At 38.4% G+C, this 15,778-nt stretch overlaps 1 protein-coding gene across 1 annotated transcript in view; it reads left to right on the forward strand.

The window, feature by feature from the left end:
* The first annotated feature begins 1,528 nt into the window (after positions 1 to 1,528).
* AUH (AU RNA binding protein/enoyl-CoA hydratase) overlaps positions 1,529 to 15,778 on the forward strand; it is a 110,784-nt gene continuing 96,534 nt past the window's right edge. Inside the window, exons 1-3 of the mRNA XM_014947578.1 lie at positions 1,529 to 1,604; positions 2,790 to 2,857; positions 2,955 to 3,042. Of these exons, the coding sequence (XP_014803064.1) occupies positions 1,529 to 1,604; positions 2,790 to 2,857; positions 2,955 to 3,042 (232 nt within the window). The remainder of the gene's footprint in view (positions 1,605 to 2,789; positions 2,858 to 2,954; positions 3,043 to 15,778) is intronic.

Genomic DNA, 15,778 nt, shown 5'->3' on the forward strand with positions numbered 1-15,778 from the left:
AAATACATAAAAATAATCGGGTTTTCTGTATGACTAACAATATTTGTGAGAATGGTTACCTGTATGGCAGTCTTGTCTGAACATTTTGTTGGTGTGTTTTTTTTTCTTTTCTTTACGGTTGGGTTGGTGGAGCTCTGCAGAGTTCAAATGGAGCCTGATTATTCCTGTTTGCCTTGGTTAGGGAAGTTCATCCCACCTAAAATTCTGTGACCAGTGGTTTAAATATTGTGGAATGTGTAAGACTGGGAAGATTTGTCTGAAATTATTTTTGCCAGGAGATTCTTGGGGTGGGTTGGGGAAGGGAGAGGATATAATTCTCAGCTGGAAATCAAATATTTTTCAATTTCTGTTTTGTTACATTGAATAGGTTCTTTATCTGTCTGTAGTTTGGTCACTGATTAATACATTGGGAAAACGTCTCACATCTCACTGCAGTATTAAGAATCCTAAGAATTTGTTTTAGGGATGCCCTGGTACTACAGTAATGGCATATTAGAGCAAAATTGACTCAAACAAGAAGTCAAGGAATGTGGTTTTAGTATATATTACTGCAATACGTAGTTTCCTTTTGTAAACCTTTTATGCTTTTTGTGTAGCAGTTCTTTCTTCATCTTTTTTTCCTATTTAAGAAATAGAACAACTGCGTGGATGTCATCTGCATGACAGACCTCTTATTTTTCTGGAGGGTGAGGCAGAAGTAGTAGATCTGTGACTTGATACAACGCTGCTGAGAAGAATCAACTCGTCTGATTTCTTTCCAAGGATTATCTCTTTGTAGGAAAAAATATTAAATGTGATTTACTGTTAATTGGAACTTCCTTCTGGATGCATCAATATTAGTGCTTGAGCAACAGTCTTTGGGCTGTGTTAAGGAGAAGAAAAAACCAAAAGTAATTACAAAACCATTGAAAAGAAACTGCTTCTGAGAAAAACTGTTCTTTAGTTAGCAAATAAAGTCTAGGATGATAGCATCTCTACTTTGTTCAAACATTGGATTTGCAATGTGTGCCTTAGAGTGTAAAATCAAATTCAAGTGTATTTTTGTTGCTTTAACTGAGGTGCTGCTTTTGCCAAATCTACTTGTGTTGAACATATAGAATATTTGAATTTGGAGTAATCCTCCTGAAGAATAAATTGTGACAGTAGAAGAAAAGTGCTGTAGTCAGAAACACTACTTGAATGTTGTCCCGTTTGGTTAACAAAATATAAACAGATTCCTTTGTAAGTGCTGAATAAGGACCCTTGCAGGAGATCAGATGAATGCTTCCAACCGTGGGATGAACAGGTGGGAATTCAGGTTTACAGAACACTAGAGTGAAAGTCATTTGGGTTAGCCAGGTTCCTCTCCTCTTTTAGGATGTATATGTACGTAGCAATTGATTGTACCCTGGAGGCAAGCAACCAGCATATGTGTTCAGTTACTTAGGTTTAACCTTTGTTATTTGAATCTTGGGAACGGTAGCTTGGTTTCAAATTGGTACCTGCAGAAGGAGCAGGAGCTCTCTCTAATCTTCTCTTGTGTGCATGCATGGGTATATACACGCAGGAGGAGGAGGAAGGGGAGTGGGCTCAAGCGCTGATAAGTCCGTTGTTTGAGAGGAGAGGTTTCCATGAAATAAAAGAAGTAGTATGCACTGAGATTTCAAAAACAGGCACCCTGTGGAGGCTATGAGCGCTGGATTACATATAGATTATACGTGCAAAACTGAGTGGTGAACTAGTAAATACCTGGTAAATACTGAGTTTCTGGAGTATTTTTTCGTCTTGTAGATTGATGGCCATACTGTGGGCATTTTTATTTGAGGTAGAGCTCCCTTGTTGTCTTTCATTCCTGGTCTCTGTCTTGGTCCTTTGTCTTTCTCCACCACCCTTGCATTCTCCAAGTAAAAAAAAAAAAGTCCTGATTGATAAGACCTTACCCAGACTAGAGCAATTTAATAGGACTGTGAGCTGGTGTTTAGAATTCAGGGAATTGTAGTGTATGCAGGAAGTAATTGTCTAAAAGATAGCTATAGGCTTGGTGAACTTAGACCTACTTCCAAGATAAACTTCTCGGAATTTTCCTGTTTGATAATCATGCCTGTTAAGCGAGAGGTGTGAAACGACAACAAAGAAATGTTTTTTCTGCTGCAACATTCAGCCAATTCTCATGTAATCAGTCAGTGAGACAACTGATCTCTAACTGGACTCAGAGAGCTGTGAAAGTCTGATTGGAGCTGCGGACCAAGTATTGAATGGGGTTTTTGTGTCTTGGGGGAGAATTTTTATATGAATTTTTTTCTTTTTTTTTTCTTTTTTTAAATAAAAGTTCAGTTTTCTTGTTGATAGCATTCTTTCTGTGTTTTAACTTCCTTTTACCTGTTGCTAGTCCTAGCTCTGGTAGCACTTCTTGCTTTCAGAAATTTTTGAAAGCAGGCTGTATAAATATGGAAACATATGCTTTACAATTAAGTATCTTTCCTGATTGCATGTCAGTACTTCACACATAAACATGAAATTAGTGCATGCAATTGTGTAATTATACATTCAGCTCTATTTCCATGTGAAGGTGTTAGGACCATATTTTTGTTCTTAAAATAAATGTCATTTTTGTTGAACATGAAATGTTTAACATTGGAAAATGTAAGTCAATTTATTTTCTTTCAAAAACTCAGTAGTTAAGTGATTACATTAGCATTTTTTTTGCAGTCCTCAATGGTACTTTTTCTATAATTTCAAAATAATAATTTACATAGATAATATATATTTTAGTCCATTGTAACAATGATACAATTTTTTTTCCCCTCCAGGAATTGTGGTGCTTGGATTGAACAGATCTCATGCCAAGAATGCACTTAACAAAAATCTTATAAAAATGGTAAGTGAAAAGAATAGTTTTTAGTATAAATGTGAAGTGTTGGAATTAAGTACTTTAAAAAGTGTTTGGTTATTGCCTTTCCTCCATTTCTTTGTAGATGTCAAAAGCTATGGATGCTTTGAAATCTGATAAGAAAGTACGAACTGTTATATTCCGGAGTGAAGTCCCAGGGATATTCTGTGCTGGTATGCAAACTTAATTTTCCTCAGAAGCTGGAAATCTGTGTCTTAGGTTGCACAAAAATAGCCCAGATTCCAAGGAACCGTGCCTTTTGTATATATTCATCTCAGTAGCAATCAAAACATTTTTGTATTATTTTCCTCATTTGCTAACAAGAGTTGAATATAATTTGTATTCTATCTGTGTCATAAAGTATTTCGAAATACATAATAGATTATTCATGGCAGTAGAAAATTATTTAATTGAGTTCCTAGAAAGTCTTGCATGTACTTCAGAATGGAGGACCAACAAATGCTAAAGGCGATATTAAAAGGTTGTGTAGAATGCTATTTTAAACACATTAAAATTAACTTTTAATTAAAGAAACATGCTTAAAATTAAAATTCATTGTGAACGTGACTGTTACTGCAGACTGAATGTATTCTCAAATTGAAAGGAAAAGAAAACAAAAAGCATGCACCCCAGCCCATGTATCAGGCAGTACACGTGTCTTGCCAAAGTGCTTAGGGAAATGAATTCTCTGAACTACCAAACACTGGGAAACAGAATTTGTCAACGTAAAAATAAATTGAAGCATAACTGTGTCTTTTGTGGATATCAAGTGGATAGCCTCCTTATTTTCAGATGTCCCATCCGGTTCTTACTTTATCCAAATTTAATTTAAATTCCATTTGAAACTGAAAACAGAAGTCACTTTCTTCTTTCTAATATACAAGTAGAACTGTCAGGAAAGAGGAGGAGATCAGTTCTAAAATCTTGTATTTGCCTGTCATTTATGCAATCCTTAAGGTTGCTAGCCACACATAATGTGAAATTAATTCACTTTTAAATGCAAAACAGTTTTTCTAGTTCTTACATATGTAACATGCCTAAGTACTTTTAGTTGAGTTTAAAATTCTTTTTTGTTCCTTTTAGTCTGTTTTCATCCAGATACGGTTTGTTACTTATAAGACTTGTGAAAAAAATTATCTTGAAAAAAGGGAGTAATCAATTCAGCATTTAGTAATACATAGAAATAAGTTAAATATGCATGTATTAACCAGCATATTTAATTCTAAGGTTGTATCTTGTTTTAAAACAACAAAGTTTAAAGATAAGCTACTATTAATAATCTCCAGGAAAAAGTAGTTTAAAAGCTTTAGTTTTTAATCTGATGAAGAATACAGCATCAGAGTGACACATGCAAATAGGTTCACTTAGGTGTTATGTACTTCGTATAAAAAGGTGGCCATTAGTTGAGATGTGTTATCACCTGGTTAGTTTTGGCGTTTTTTTAAACTAATTTTTTTTATTTAACATCCATTAATTTTATGGTATTGTTATACAGGAAACATGAGATCAGAAATGCTGATTTTGAGAGAAAGGATCCCTGGTATACTATTAATATTGTATTTATGAGCCCCAAGTACTGCTCCAGTATTCATTGTTGGCTGAATTTGCACAGATGCGGAGCTATTTTGGTATTAGACTTTAATGTAGGCATTGTTGCCTGTCTGTCTGGATAAAAAAAGGTGACAGAGTATGTATACACAGCTGACTGTAGACAAGATGCAGTGGCATTTATGTGTGGACGTTAGGAAGGGAAACTAGCCCTGAAAAGATGAGTTTGAAAGACTAGCTGGTTAGCTATATCAGGATCTTAAACGAGGGAGTAGAGATAGGGTGTGGCCTAGGTGTTTGTGATTTTTTAAAAAAGTGACAGGTAAAAGGAGAGTCCTAATAAAGGAAGATTCTGCAGCTGAACCAGTGAAATAAAGGGTGTTCCACAGTGGTAACTGAAATTCAGGGTGAACTAGAACGCTTGAAGCAAGTTTGTCCATGAAAACAGGCAGAAGGAGCTCAGTAAGCTGGATAGATTGCTTCTATAGATGACTTTAAGGGGTGTCTGTAAACAGAATAAAACTAGAGAAAGCAGAGTGGGACATGGAGAAAACAGGTAACAGCTTAGGGAAGTAGGATGAAGGGTGGAACATCGGGTATAACACGGTGTTTTCTGGAGGGGACTTACTCAGGAAATTCAGTAGAAAAGAAGAAAATATTTTCAAACTTAAATGTTAAAGGACAATGTGTTGTTTCAAAAATACTTAATTTCCTTTAAAATGCAAGGATCGTCTTGTGAAATGTCACATTTTCTTATGCATTGTAGTGCAATTCAATCAGGCTAAACTTTGAATGTTTGTTTAATTTTTTGTATTTCCTCAATTATGTTTTCTTGCTTGCATGTGTTGGAATGTATGTTTTTAAAAATAAATTTTTAATTAGGATTTTTTTGGACCACCATCTAATGTTTTACAGACTGCAGGTTGAGCAACTTTGTCCTAGAATGTAATTCCCTTTTATGTGTGGAATGAAATTCAAGATCCTTAAATCTTGCCATTCTTCAGCTATCAACAAAAATCTGTGAAAGCCAGAAGCCAAGTGTCTTGTTTCCTTCTAAGGGCTAGTCCACAAAACATGACATCCAGCTGTTTTTCACAAAATGACAGTGTGAGTGATTAAAACATTTAAACTCTGTTGATGACTAATGTGGATTTGAGTGTGATTCCAAATTACGGAATTTTCATATGGTGAAATGGGAGGAAACAGCAATCTTATCCTTTCTTTTCTGCATAAAAATTCACTTTGAATCTTTACCACTGTTTTCTTTGTATCTTCTTCCTTATGCTGTATACATCTGCAAGTGCAGAAAGTTCCTCATTAACGCTCTAGCAGTGATCAAAAGGGACACCTAGAAGTCAAAGAAGAGCTTGGCTGGGGTTAAGATTGCATTATGTCTATGAGGTTTTCTTGTGCTTCCATCAAAAGTGCTTTGTTTCTGAGTCACTTATTGTCCCTTTCTTTCTGTGTCTAAAACCAAATAAATAAGATTTTGGCCTTTCTGGAGCGAATGTGTATGAACAGCCCTGGCCTGTGTAAGCCTGTGCTGTGTGCTTGCCCAGTTTTGCAGCCAAGGCACTCTGTCTTCGTTTCCTGGCAGTATTCCACCCTTGAAGGAGGCACAGTCTCTGCATAGGGTAGGAGAGGTGTTCCATGCGTAAAAAGTTTGTGATCAAGTAGTTAAGAGCCATGCTGTGTTCACACAAGGGGATGAATTACATTTATATAGGCAGTTTGAATAGCTTAATTTTTCATTATAAATGTGATTTTTAGCATATGCATATTAGTGATACTGCTCAGGTAGATTTGGAAGCAGATTTGCAGGATTTTTCATCTTCACAAAATTTCTTGAAGCGCGTGTGCTGCATAGTACTGTTGGGGCATACAGTACTGTGAGGAAGGGGGGAAGGACTGTCTGCAAGTTGTTGCAATACTTATTTTGAAGTGCCAGTGTATTCTGGAGACAATCTCGCAGCTTCTTCTGCTCTTAACTCTGTAAGGCCTGAAAGAAGATACAAATAGAATATATTCCCCAAGAGCTACTTTCTGAGTTTTCAGATAGTGTTCAATGAAGTTTGTGGTCCAAAGAGTTGAAACACTTCATATTGCACCTTAAAGCTTTTGTTCTTCAGTTTCCTAGGGCTTTGAATAAAAGGGAAAATAATATTTATAGAACTTATTATAGAATTTTGCTGTTGGAAGTTTTGTTTTGGCAAGGTGAAGCCTTCGGCATGATTCCAAGTCTTCTCTTTTCTCCTTGTCTGTGTGTTTGGAGATGCGAAATGGGGGTTATGTTATATTTTGAGATTACAAACTTTGGATATTTCAGATCAGTTAATATTCTTTTCTTTTTAAACAGTTTTATTTATTGATGGTTACAGTCATTAAAGAAACAGATTCCTTTTATATTATTTTCTTTCCCTCTTTCCACCTGGTGTTCACAGAATGATATGGAGTTGGAAGGGACCTCTGGAGGTCATCTAGTCCAACCCCCCTGCCAGAGCAGGTCCACCTAGAGCAGGATGCACAGGAATGTGTCCAGGCGAATTTTGAATGTCTCCAGAGACAGAAAGTCCTCGACCTCTCTGGGCATCCTGTTCCAGTGCTCTGCCACCCTCAAAGTGAAGGAGTTCCTCCTCGTGTTTAGATGGAACTTCTTATGTTCAAGTTTGTGCCCATTTCCTCTTGTCCTGTCACTGGACATTACATAATAGTTCTCAAATACTTGACCTACTCTTATATTTGTATAACTAGCAAGAGTAGTAGGGAAGTATTACTGTGGGTGTAGTCTTCTTTTTCCCCTCAGTCTTTGCTAACCAAGCAAGAAGAGAGAGCGTATTTTCTCAGAGCATATTTTCGTTCTCCAGATTCCAGCTCCTGCACATGAACTGGAAAAAGAGGTCATGTATTATTCCACTGTTCACTTCTGAGAATTCAGAACACACATGAAAATATTTTAGTGTCTTCTGAACATGTTTTGTTGCTGTACGTACATTTCATTTCCCAAAATAAATACCTTCAGAGGTAGATGGTAACTAAGTTCTTCCCTCTTTTTTTTCATTCCAGACTTTTACCAACTTTCAGATGCAGATTGATGCTAGCCGCTTGTAGACTACTAGGCTCAATGATAGTTGCATTTCCCCTAGAGCAACATGACAATGTGAAATCTGACAGGTTGGTCAGCTATATGACAGCTATATCTTGTGAGTGTGTGCATAGTAATCTGTTGAGTTTGGAGTCTACAGCTTGCATTTGTCTTACATTGGTTGTTTTAATTCTTAATTTTGTTTCTGGTGTTGTTTTTTAGAAAAAACTAATAGCTGTCATGATTTTCTAGAGCACATATTGAACAACTGAGGCCCTAAAAAGTACAGTTAGGGGTGTGGTTTGATCTCCTAATGTATACAGAAAAAAATCCCAATAAGAAAAACTGGTTTAAATGGCTTTCTTTTGGAAGTGTCTCAGTCAGATAACTCCAAATGCTCCTCTGCCTTCTACCCTGAGGAGCATACTGAATTTCAGAAGAAATTGGAATAACTCTGGATTTTTGAGAGTGAGGAAAGTTTATCTTAGACGAAAGTGATTGGTCACAGTCAACATAGCTTCACCAATCATGTCATGCCTGACAAATCTGGTGGCCTTCTACAGTGGTGCTACAGCATTGGTAGACAAGGGGAGAGCAACAGACATCATCTACCTGGACTTGTACAGAGCATTTGACATTGTCGCGCATGACATTCTGGTCTCTAAACTGGAGAGACTCAGATTTGATGGATGGACCACTCAGTGGATCAGGAGCTGGCTAGATGGCACTCAAAGGGTTGCGGTCAATAGCTCAATGTCCAAGTGGAAGCTAGTGATGAGTGGTGTTCCTCAGGGGTCAGTACTGGGACCAGTGCTGTGTAACATCTTTACCAGAGACATGGACAGTGGGATAGAGCGCACCCTCAGCAAGTTTGATGATGACACCAAGTTGTGTGGCGCGGTCACCACGTTGGAGGGAAGGGATGCCATCCAGAGGGACCTGGGCAGGCTTGAGAGATGGACCCGTGCAAACCTCATGAAGTTCAGCCAGGCCAAGAGCAAGGTCCAGCCCCTGGGTCACAGTAATCCCAAGCACAAATACAGGTTGGGTGGAGAATGGCTGGAGAGCAACCCTGAGGAGAAGGACTTGGGGGTGTTGGTGAATGAGAAGCTCAACAGGAGTTGGCAATGTGTGCTGGCTTCCCACAAAGCCAGCTGCATCCTGGGCTGCATCAAAAGAAGCATGGCCAGCAGGTTGAGGGAGGTGATTCTACCCCTCTACAGTGCTCTGGTGAGATCCCACCTGGAGTACTGCATCCAGCTCTGGAGTCCTCAACACAGGAAGGACATGGATCTGTTGGAACAGGTCCAGAGGAGGGCTATGTGAAGATGGTCAGAGGGCTGGAGCAATCCCAGCCAGGATTGTTTAACCTAGAGAAAAGGAGCTGAGGGGAGACCTTACTGATCTCCACAACTACGTGAAAGTAGGATGTAGAGGCGGGGGTTGGTCTCTTCTCCCAAGTCACAGGCAATAGAACAAGAGGAAATGGCCTCAAGTTGTGCCAGGGGAGGTTCAGATTGGATATAAGGAAAAATTTTTACACCAAAAGGGTTATTAAGCATTGGAATGGGCTGCCCAGGGAGGTGGTTGAGGTGCCATCCCTGGAGGTATTTGAAAGACAGGTTGATAAGTGCTTAGAGACATGGTTTAGTAACGTGGGTTTTTTGGGGTGGGTTTTTTTTTTTTTTCTTTATCAGAATTAAGTTGATGTTTAGACTAGATGATCTTAAAGGTCCCTTCCAACCTAGACAATTCTATGATTCTGTGATTTATGCTGCAGGTAAGTAGATAAATATAGATAAATAGATAAATATCCCTTTTAGCTGCAGAAAAAATACAAATGGGAGGTTTCCAGGAAGTTTTTCAGTGAGAGTATGAGAAATATTACCATGTTCATTTTCTTTATTTCCAAGTGAATGATCCATTCCTGTTGAGAATGCAGGCACAAGGAACTGGGTAGGAAGTTGGGTGGGACTGTCAACAACAGTGCAGTCTTCAAATCAGCTCTAATCAGCTAAGGGTCACTTATCTGCCTTCTCATTGGTGATTGCAATGCCTGACTAGAAAATTATAGGAAAGTTGGTTTTTTTTCCTCATATATTCAGCTCTCTTAAAGTTATTCTGTAGTTGCCAATGAAGTTTTTAAACCACTGTACTGGGTTTACATGGCAAGGTTTTGATAGCGGGGGGGTAGCCTCTATGGGAAGAGACCAGGAGCTGTTGCTTTATTGGCTAGCTCCAAAACGGACCTCTGGCTGCCCAAAGCTGAGCCCGTGAGCGGTGCTGGTGGCATCTCTGTGATAACATATTTAAGAAATGGTAAAAAAGCATGTGCAGTAGCTCTGAGAGAGACCAGTGAGAAAAATGTGAGAGAAATAGCCCTGTAGAAACCATGGTCAGTAAGAAGGAAGGGGAAGAGGTGCTTCGAGTGCCATGCCCTCGCAGCTCATGGAGGAGAACGTGGTGAAGCAGGTTGTCCCCCTGCGGGTCGTGGATGATGACTCTGGAGCAGATATCCACACTGCAGCCTATGGAGAACCCCATGCTGGAGCAGGTGGATGTGCCCTGAAGGAAGCAGCAGCCCATGAAAGCCCTTCAGAAGCAGGTTCCTGGCAAGAGCTGTGGCCTGTGAAGTGTTGCCTATGCAGGAGCAGATTTTCTAGCAACATGTGGGGGATCCACACTGGAGCAGTGTGTTTTTGAAGGACCATACCCCATGGAAAGGACCCATGCTGAAGCAGTTCTTGAAGAACTGCAGCCCGTGGGAAAGACGCGTGTTAGAGCAGTTTGTGAAGACTGTGTCCCCTGGGAGGGACACTGTACTGAAGCAGCAGAAAACTGTGAGGAAGAAGGAGTGGCAGAGATGAAGTGTTATGGGCTTACTGCAACATCACTCCACATTCCCCCAGTGCTGTTCAGCAGTGGGGAAAGAGGTAGAGGAGTTAGTTAGTAGGGAAGTTGAGCCAGGAAAGAAGGGAGTGTGGGGAAAGGTGTTTTTAGTTTTGTTTTTGTTTCTTGCTAACCAGCTTCATTTTTATCGGCAATAAATTAGATTTATATTGAAAGTTGAGTATGTTTTGCCTATGACGGTAACCAGTGAGTGATCTATTTCCTTGTCCTTATTTCAACCTGTGAGCTTTTCATTGTGTTCTTCCCCATCTTACTGAGGAGGTGAAGAGAGAGAGGGGTTGGTGAGCTCCTGACAGCCAGACAAAGTTAACTCACCACATCCATTCAGTATGGGCTTTCCAAAATAAGACTGAGGCAAGACCTTTATTATTGAGGAGCTATGAAATTGAGGATGGACCAGTCATATAAATTCTCTGAGGAACTTGTGTCAAAATGGGCTAAACAAAGGTAGTAAGGAAGCTTTTTCTCCGGTTGACTGAGTAGTGACCACTGCTGTGTAACTAGGACTGTACAGAAGCTGCAATGGATTATCTTCAACAGAAGAGAATAAATCTGTAGCTGCTGGGTTCTTTCTTCCATCCCTTACTTGAGATGCAAGATTCTTTTCTTCAGGCTTGTGCAGGACATCAGTTCAGATGTTTCTGTCTTCCTACATTGTGTGCTCTAAACACTTGTCTATGAAATGTTGCATCCGTTAGTTTTCAAATTATCTAATGGCAACCTTAGTACTCCTTTAGTGACAGGAGAAATATATTAAAAACATATTTCTAAGAGGGACTCTGTGCTTCCAGTGATTGAAGACTATTTGAATTGAAAGTACTTTCAACCACAGTGTACTTTTCTCTTGTGTCAAAGTTTTTGATAGGTTCTAGTGGAAGTAGAGACAACTTTATTCATATTGCCTCAGCATAAAACTAAAAAAAAATAAATGTTTCTGGTAATTTGTTGTATTCAGCTAGGATGCTAGTTGTTCCATGCAATTTTTCTTCCTTTTTTGGTCTTGAATGAGATGTAAACTGTAGCTTGCTGTGATTTGTGAGAAGAAAGCCCATGAATAACAAATTTAAGATCAGACCATTAGTCAAAGACAAATTATGAAAGGCCGTTAGAAAGCCATCTTTTTAGCAGTGTATTTCCTTGATTGATGTGATTCTGAGATTTGCCTTTTCAGCTGGTGAAACAGAACGTCTAACCGATCCTCCTCTTGTGTGGCTTGATTCAAAAATGGAAATGTAAAAGGTTAATTTATGCTAATAGTATAAACATTCTCCTTTCTCCTTCTCCTTTAGAACTGAAACCATCTTGAAATTCAGATCTATGCTATTACTTAATATTTACTTAAAAAACCAAATCTGCCTGAACTGGTCTTCCAGTTATGTGGTGATTCTTGCCAAGCAGAATCAACATTTTTGGACAGTGACTTAATAGGAACAATCAAGCTAGTGTTTTACTAGTGTAAGACTTACCTAAGGCTGGACTCTGTAATACAATCACATGGAAGTACAAATCAACATCTACTTCAGTGATTTGAAATATGGCTTTATTTTACATGATTGATATCTGTCTTTAGAACTAATTTTGGGCAACAAAGGGCTATACTACTCTTGGTGTCATTCAGCTGGCTTGTGTGTGCTGGGAAGTGTAAAAGCAGAATTAAAGTGTATCTCTGGCTATTGACTAACATAGTGAGGCTGTGGTAAGTTTTAATTGCTAATAAAAAATAATGTGATTTTCTTAATTATTCTGTTTAAATAGTTTAATGAACTGTCTTAGGCTTTTAACCATTAGAACAAATACACACAACAAATGTGATATTTTTTGGAAATAATTTTTTTTCAGTGAAAACTACCTAAAGATACTAAAAATGTTAAATTCTCTGTAAAAGATATATTTCTGAGAAAGTGGAATTTGGTTAGTTCTTCAGCTTAACCAAAGGAGGATAACAGGAAACAGGAATGACTTTCTCAACGCCCTTAAAAAATTGATTGTAATGGGGAAAAATTGATGCCTAAAATTATTAAATTGAAATATTACGTAAAAAATAATTTGTTACGTTCTGGAGAAGTAGTCACAAAGCATAAATATACTGATGAAAAGAGAAATTTATTTGTTTGGATTCTGTGTATGGCAGCCAGAGTTCTTCTCCAGGGTATCCTCTCTTTTGAGTATCTTTACAGAAAACCTAGGGAGACAAACATCTGAAGGATACACTTGACCATTTTGAGTTCCCTTCCTACATCCAGTTTATGCTAAGGAGTGAAAATTTTGGAAGTGCAACTTGCTTTTTTTAATGGAAAATGGAAGGTTTGAGCCTAACTTCAGAGGTAAGGCTTTTATAACCAAGTGATTGAATATAATTTCATTAATGAGAATAAATTTAACCATATAGCTTGTCACATGAGCAAAATAAATAGGATCCTGAACAGCTGGAGAACTTCCTTCTGTACTTTTGTGAGGTGTTTGAAACTGACACAATGCTCAAGCTTTTTTGGATGGTTACAGAAATGATACAAGAGTCTCCTGAGTAGAAATTGGTAGTGACTTGTTGGGCAGACTTCACACAAGCAGGGGCTGTGGAGAAGCATCTTCAAGCATGTTCCAGAATTTAAATGGAAGAGACATCTTGTCAAGATGATTATAAAGCAGTGAAAGTCACCTGTTTGAGTACCTAGAATAGTGAAGACCTTACTTGAAGTGCTATAATGAATTTTCAAATAGTAAAGGTTTTTCTGGGATAGATTTTGTGTGAACAGAAAAAATTAAAATGGAAAAAGGTACCAAATGGATGCGGAACATTTTATACCGGGGAAAACTGTTTTCTGCAGTGGGTGCCCTTAGGTAGTTGGACAATTTGTTTCTCGGTTTCTCTTATAAAGAGAAGTTTTTATTTTAGTGTTTACAGAATAATAATAATAATAATAATAAGTTTTTCTCTGTATTTGTCATCTTTTTTAAACTATGCTTCTCTAAGGTTGATCCACAAATCTCTTTGGTCATGTAACTGGCTAATTTGAGCTTACATTAATTGGAAATTGTCATGGTTTGGCCTCAGCTGGTTCAGGAAGATCCTTAATCATAGAATCATAGAATGGTTTGGGTTGGAAGGGACCTTAAAGATCATCTAGTTCCACCCCCCCTGCCATGGGCAGGGACACCTCCCACTAGACCAGGTTGCTCAAATAGCCGTAATTTGTTGCCTTTAAGGTATAGGCTGTGTAGTTTTCTGCAGGTATATTAGAGCTAGATAACTCTTGATTTAAAATTTGAAGCTACAGGAATATATACACAGTCTTCACTGGTATCTTTAGGCTCTTTGAAGTCATGGGGCTGTTCAGGTGGGTTCTTCTGTATGCTTGTATGTGTCAGCTTTCTGTAGCTCTCTGTAGGTATTCTGAAGTATTTGGATTGTTTCACTTGTGGTTGATCTATGGTGCTAACATGGTGGACTAGTGGTCTGATCTTAAAAACTAGTACTGGGCATGGCTGGGGTGGAGTTAATTCTCGTTATGGCAGCCCTTATAGTGCTGTGTTTTAGATTCGTGACCAGAACAGGTAAGACACCAATGTTTTAGCTGTCACTGAAGAGTGCTTGCACTGCGTCAAGACCCCTTTGCTTCCTACTGTGCCAATGGCGGGCAAAAGGCTGGGAGGGGACACAGTTGGCACAGCTGACTTGAGTTGAGCAAAGGAATATTCCATAACCTGTGAAGTTGTGCTCAGCAGTAAAACTGGGGAGTTGTTTTTCTGAAGTAGACCGTGCTCAGGACTGACAAGGCATTGGTGGCATCATTACCTGGCAGCCAGAGTCAAACCCCGTGCAAAACTATAATTTTGTATGACAACAGCAATGAAATCTGGAGTCATTAGCTGTGGTAGCTCCAAGAATGTCCTGTATGGTAATGAATACCAACATTACCGTAATGTTACCATACTCCTTTTTAATTTTGCTAGTGGGATGCTTGAAGTCACTTTAAGCCTTCTCCAACAGGTGTTGGAGCCCTAGAGGATTATTCTTTTTTCCCATTCTTTTTTCAGACTACGGTGGTGAACTCTTAGCTGAGAACGGAATATTTAGGGAGGTGCTCTTTAGCTATTTTTAATCCAAAAGTATCTTTAGTGCTATTCAGGTAGACACACACGTTTTGGAAAAAGATTCTTTCTGTAATTCTGGCCCTTGATGGTTGCCAGTTTGTGCAGACTTTGAGAGATGCCTTATACGGATTGTTATTCTCACTGCTTTACCTGTGGACAGTTGCAGTTCTTTTTTGGAGTCTGGAATTGCACTGCCTTGGAGTACTGGGTATTAGATTACCAGTTTGAGATATATTCCCAGATTCCAAAATGTTGTTTGTCTGTCTTTATAGGCCTGCATCAGCAATATGCTTTTGCTTTAAGCCTTTCAGTTCAAATCTTGGGATGGAGAAAAAGTTCTCTGTATGTAAGAGTGAAGACATTTAACTTTTATTTTTTTTTTATCTCTTGAAAGCTAGGTTAGTATCCTAACCTGCATTATGACAATTCAGGAACTTCATCTGGCTTTCCCAGCTGCTTGTACATCTCTGTAAAAAGTACATTTTAGATTCCCAAGACAGTGTTGCATATTTTGAAGTGGAATGTTATGTATTGCACAGAAAGCACAGAGGACTTTATTAGACATAAGACTCTCTTTTAGTAATATCAAGTTGTTCATGGTTTGGTGATGGTAACAGGTCTGTAGGAGTGCTGAGCAATTTGGTTGACTCCCAACATGATACCAGACCGACTTGAACATGATTATGATGGAATGTGACTATTTTAGTTCATGTATTTCTCACTCTTTTTCTCATCTTCAAATCCTAGTTAATAGAAAAAGATCAAGTCTTTATTATGTGTATATTCTGTGTCTGTCATAGACTGTCCTACATCTTCTCAAAAGCTGCAGGCTTAGTTTCAGATGTTGCCTAGAGCTTTTGCTATAGTTCCAAGGCATGCATGTGGATCAGTTCTTTGTCAGAAGTTACACTCACTCATCCACGCTCCATATAAAATGGTTAAAAACTGTGTGGTTTTAAAGTGGCTAAAACCAAGTAAAGATCACATTAACAGAAAGATACAGATTATTGATCAGCCCTGTTAATACTAAAATGATAAGGATAACTTTTGGCTAGGCCTCTATTACCCAGGACATCACTGTAAATATGTTTATACTTAGATGAGGAATTTAATTCTTTTTAACTTCTGTTATGTACTTCTGAATATTTGACTTTCCACTGTGGTGTCGAAGGTCCAGTTCTCTTCCGTAAGTTTTAACTCAAATTGAGTAGTCACATCCATTTGAAATACTTGTATCTTGTCTGTGGGCATTTGACATCTTGATTTGTGAAGAAAGG

This window comes from Calidris pugnax, unplaced genomic scaffold, assembly GCF_001431845.1.
Source record: "Calidris pugnax isolate Ruff unplaced genomic scaffold, ASM143184v1 scaffold156, whole genome shotgun sequence".
Lineage (NCBI taxonomy): Eukaryota > Metazoa > Chordata > Aves > Charadriiformes > Scolopacidae > Calidris > Calidris pugnax.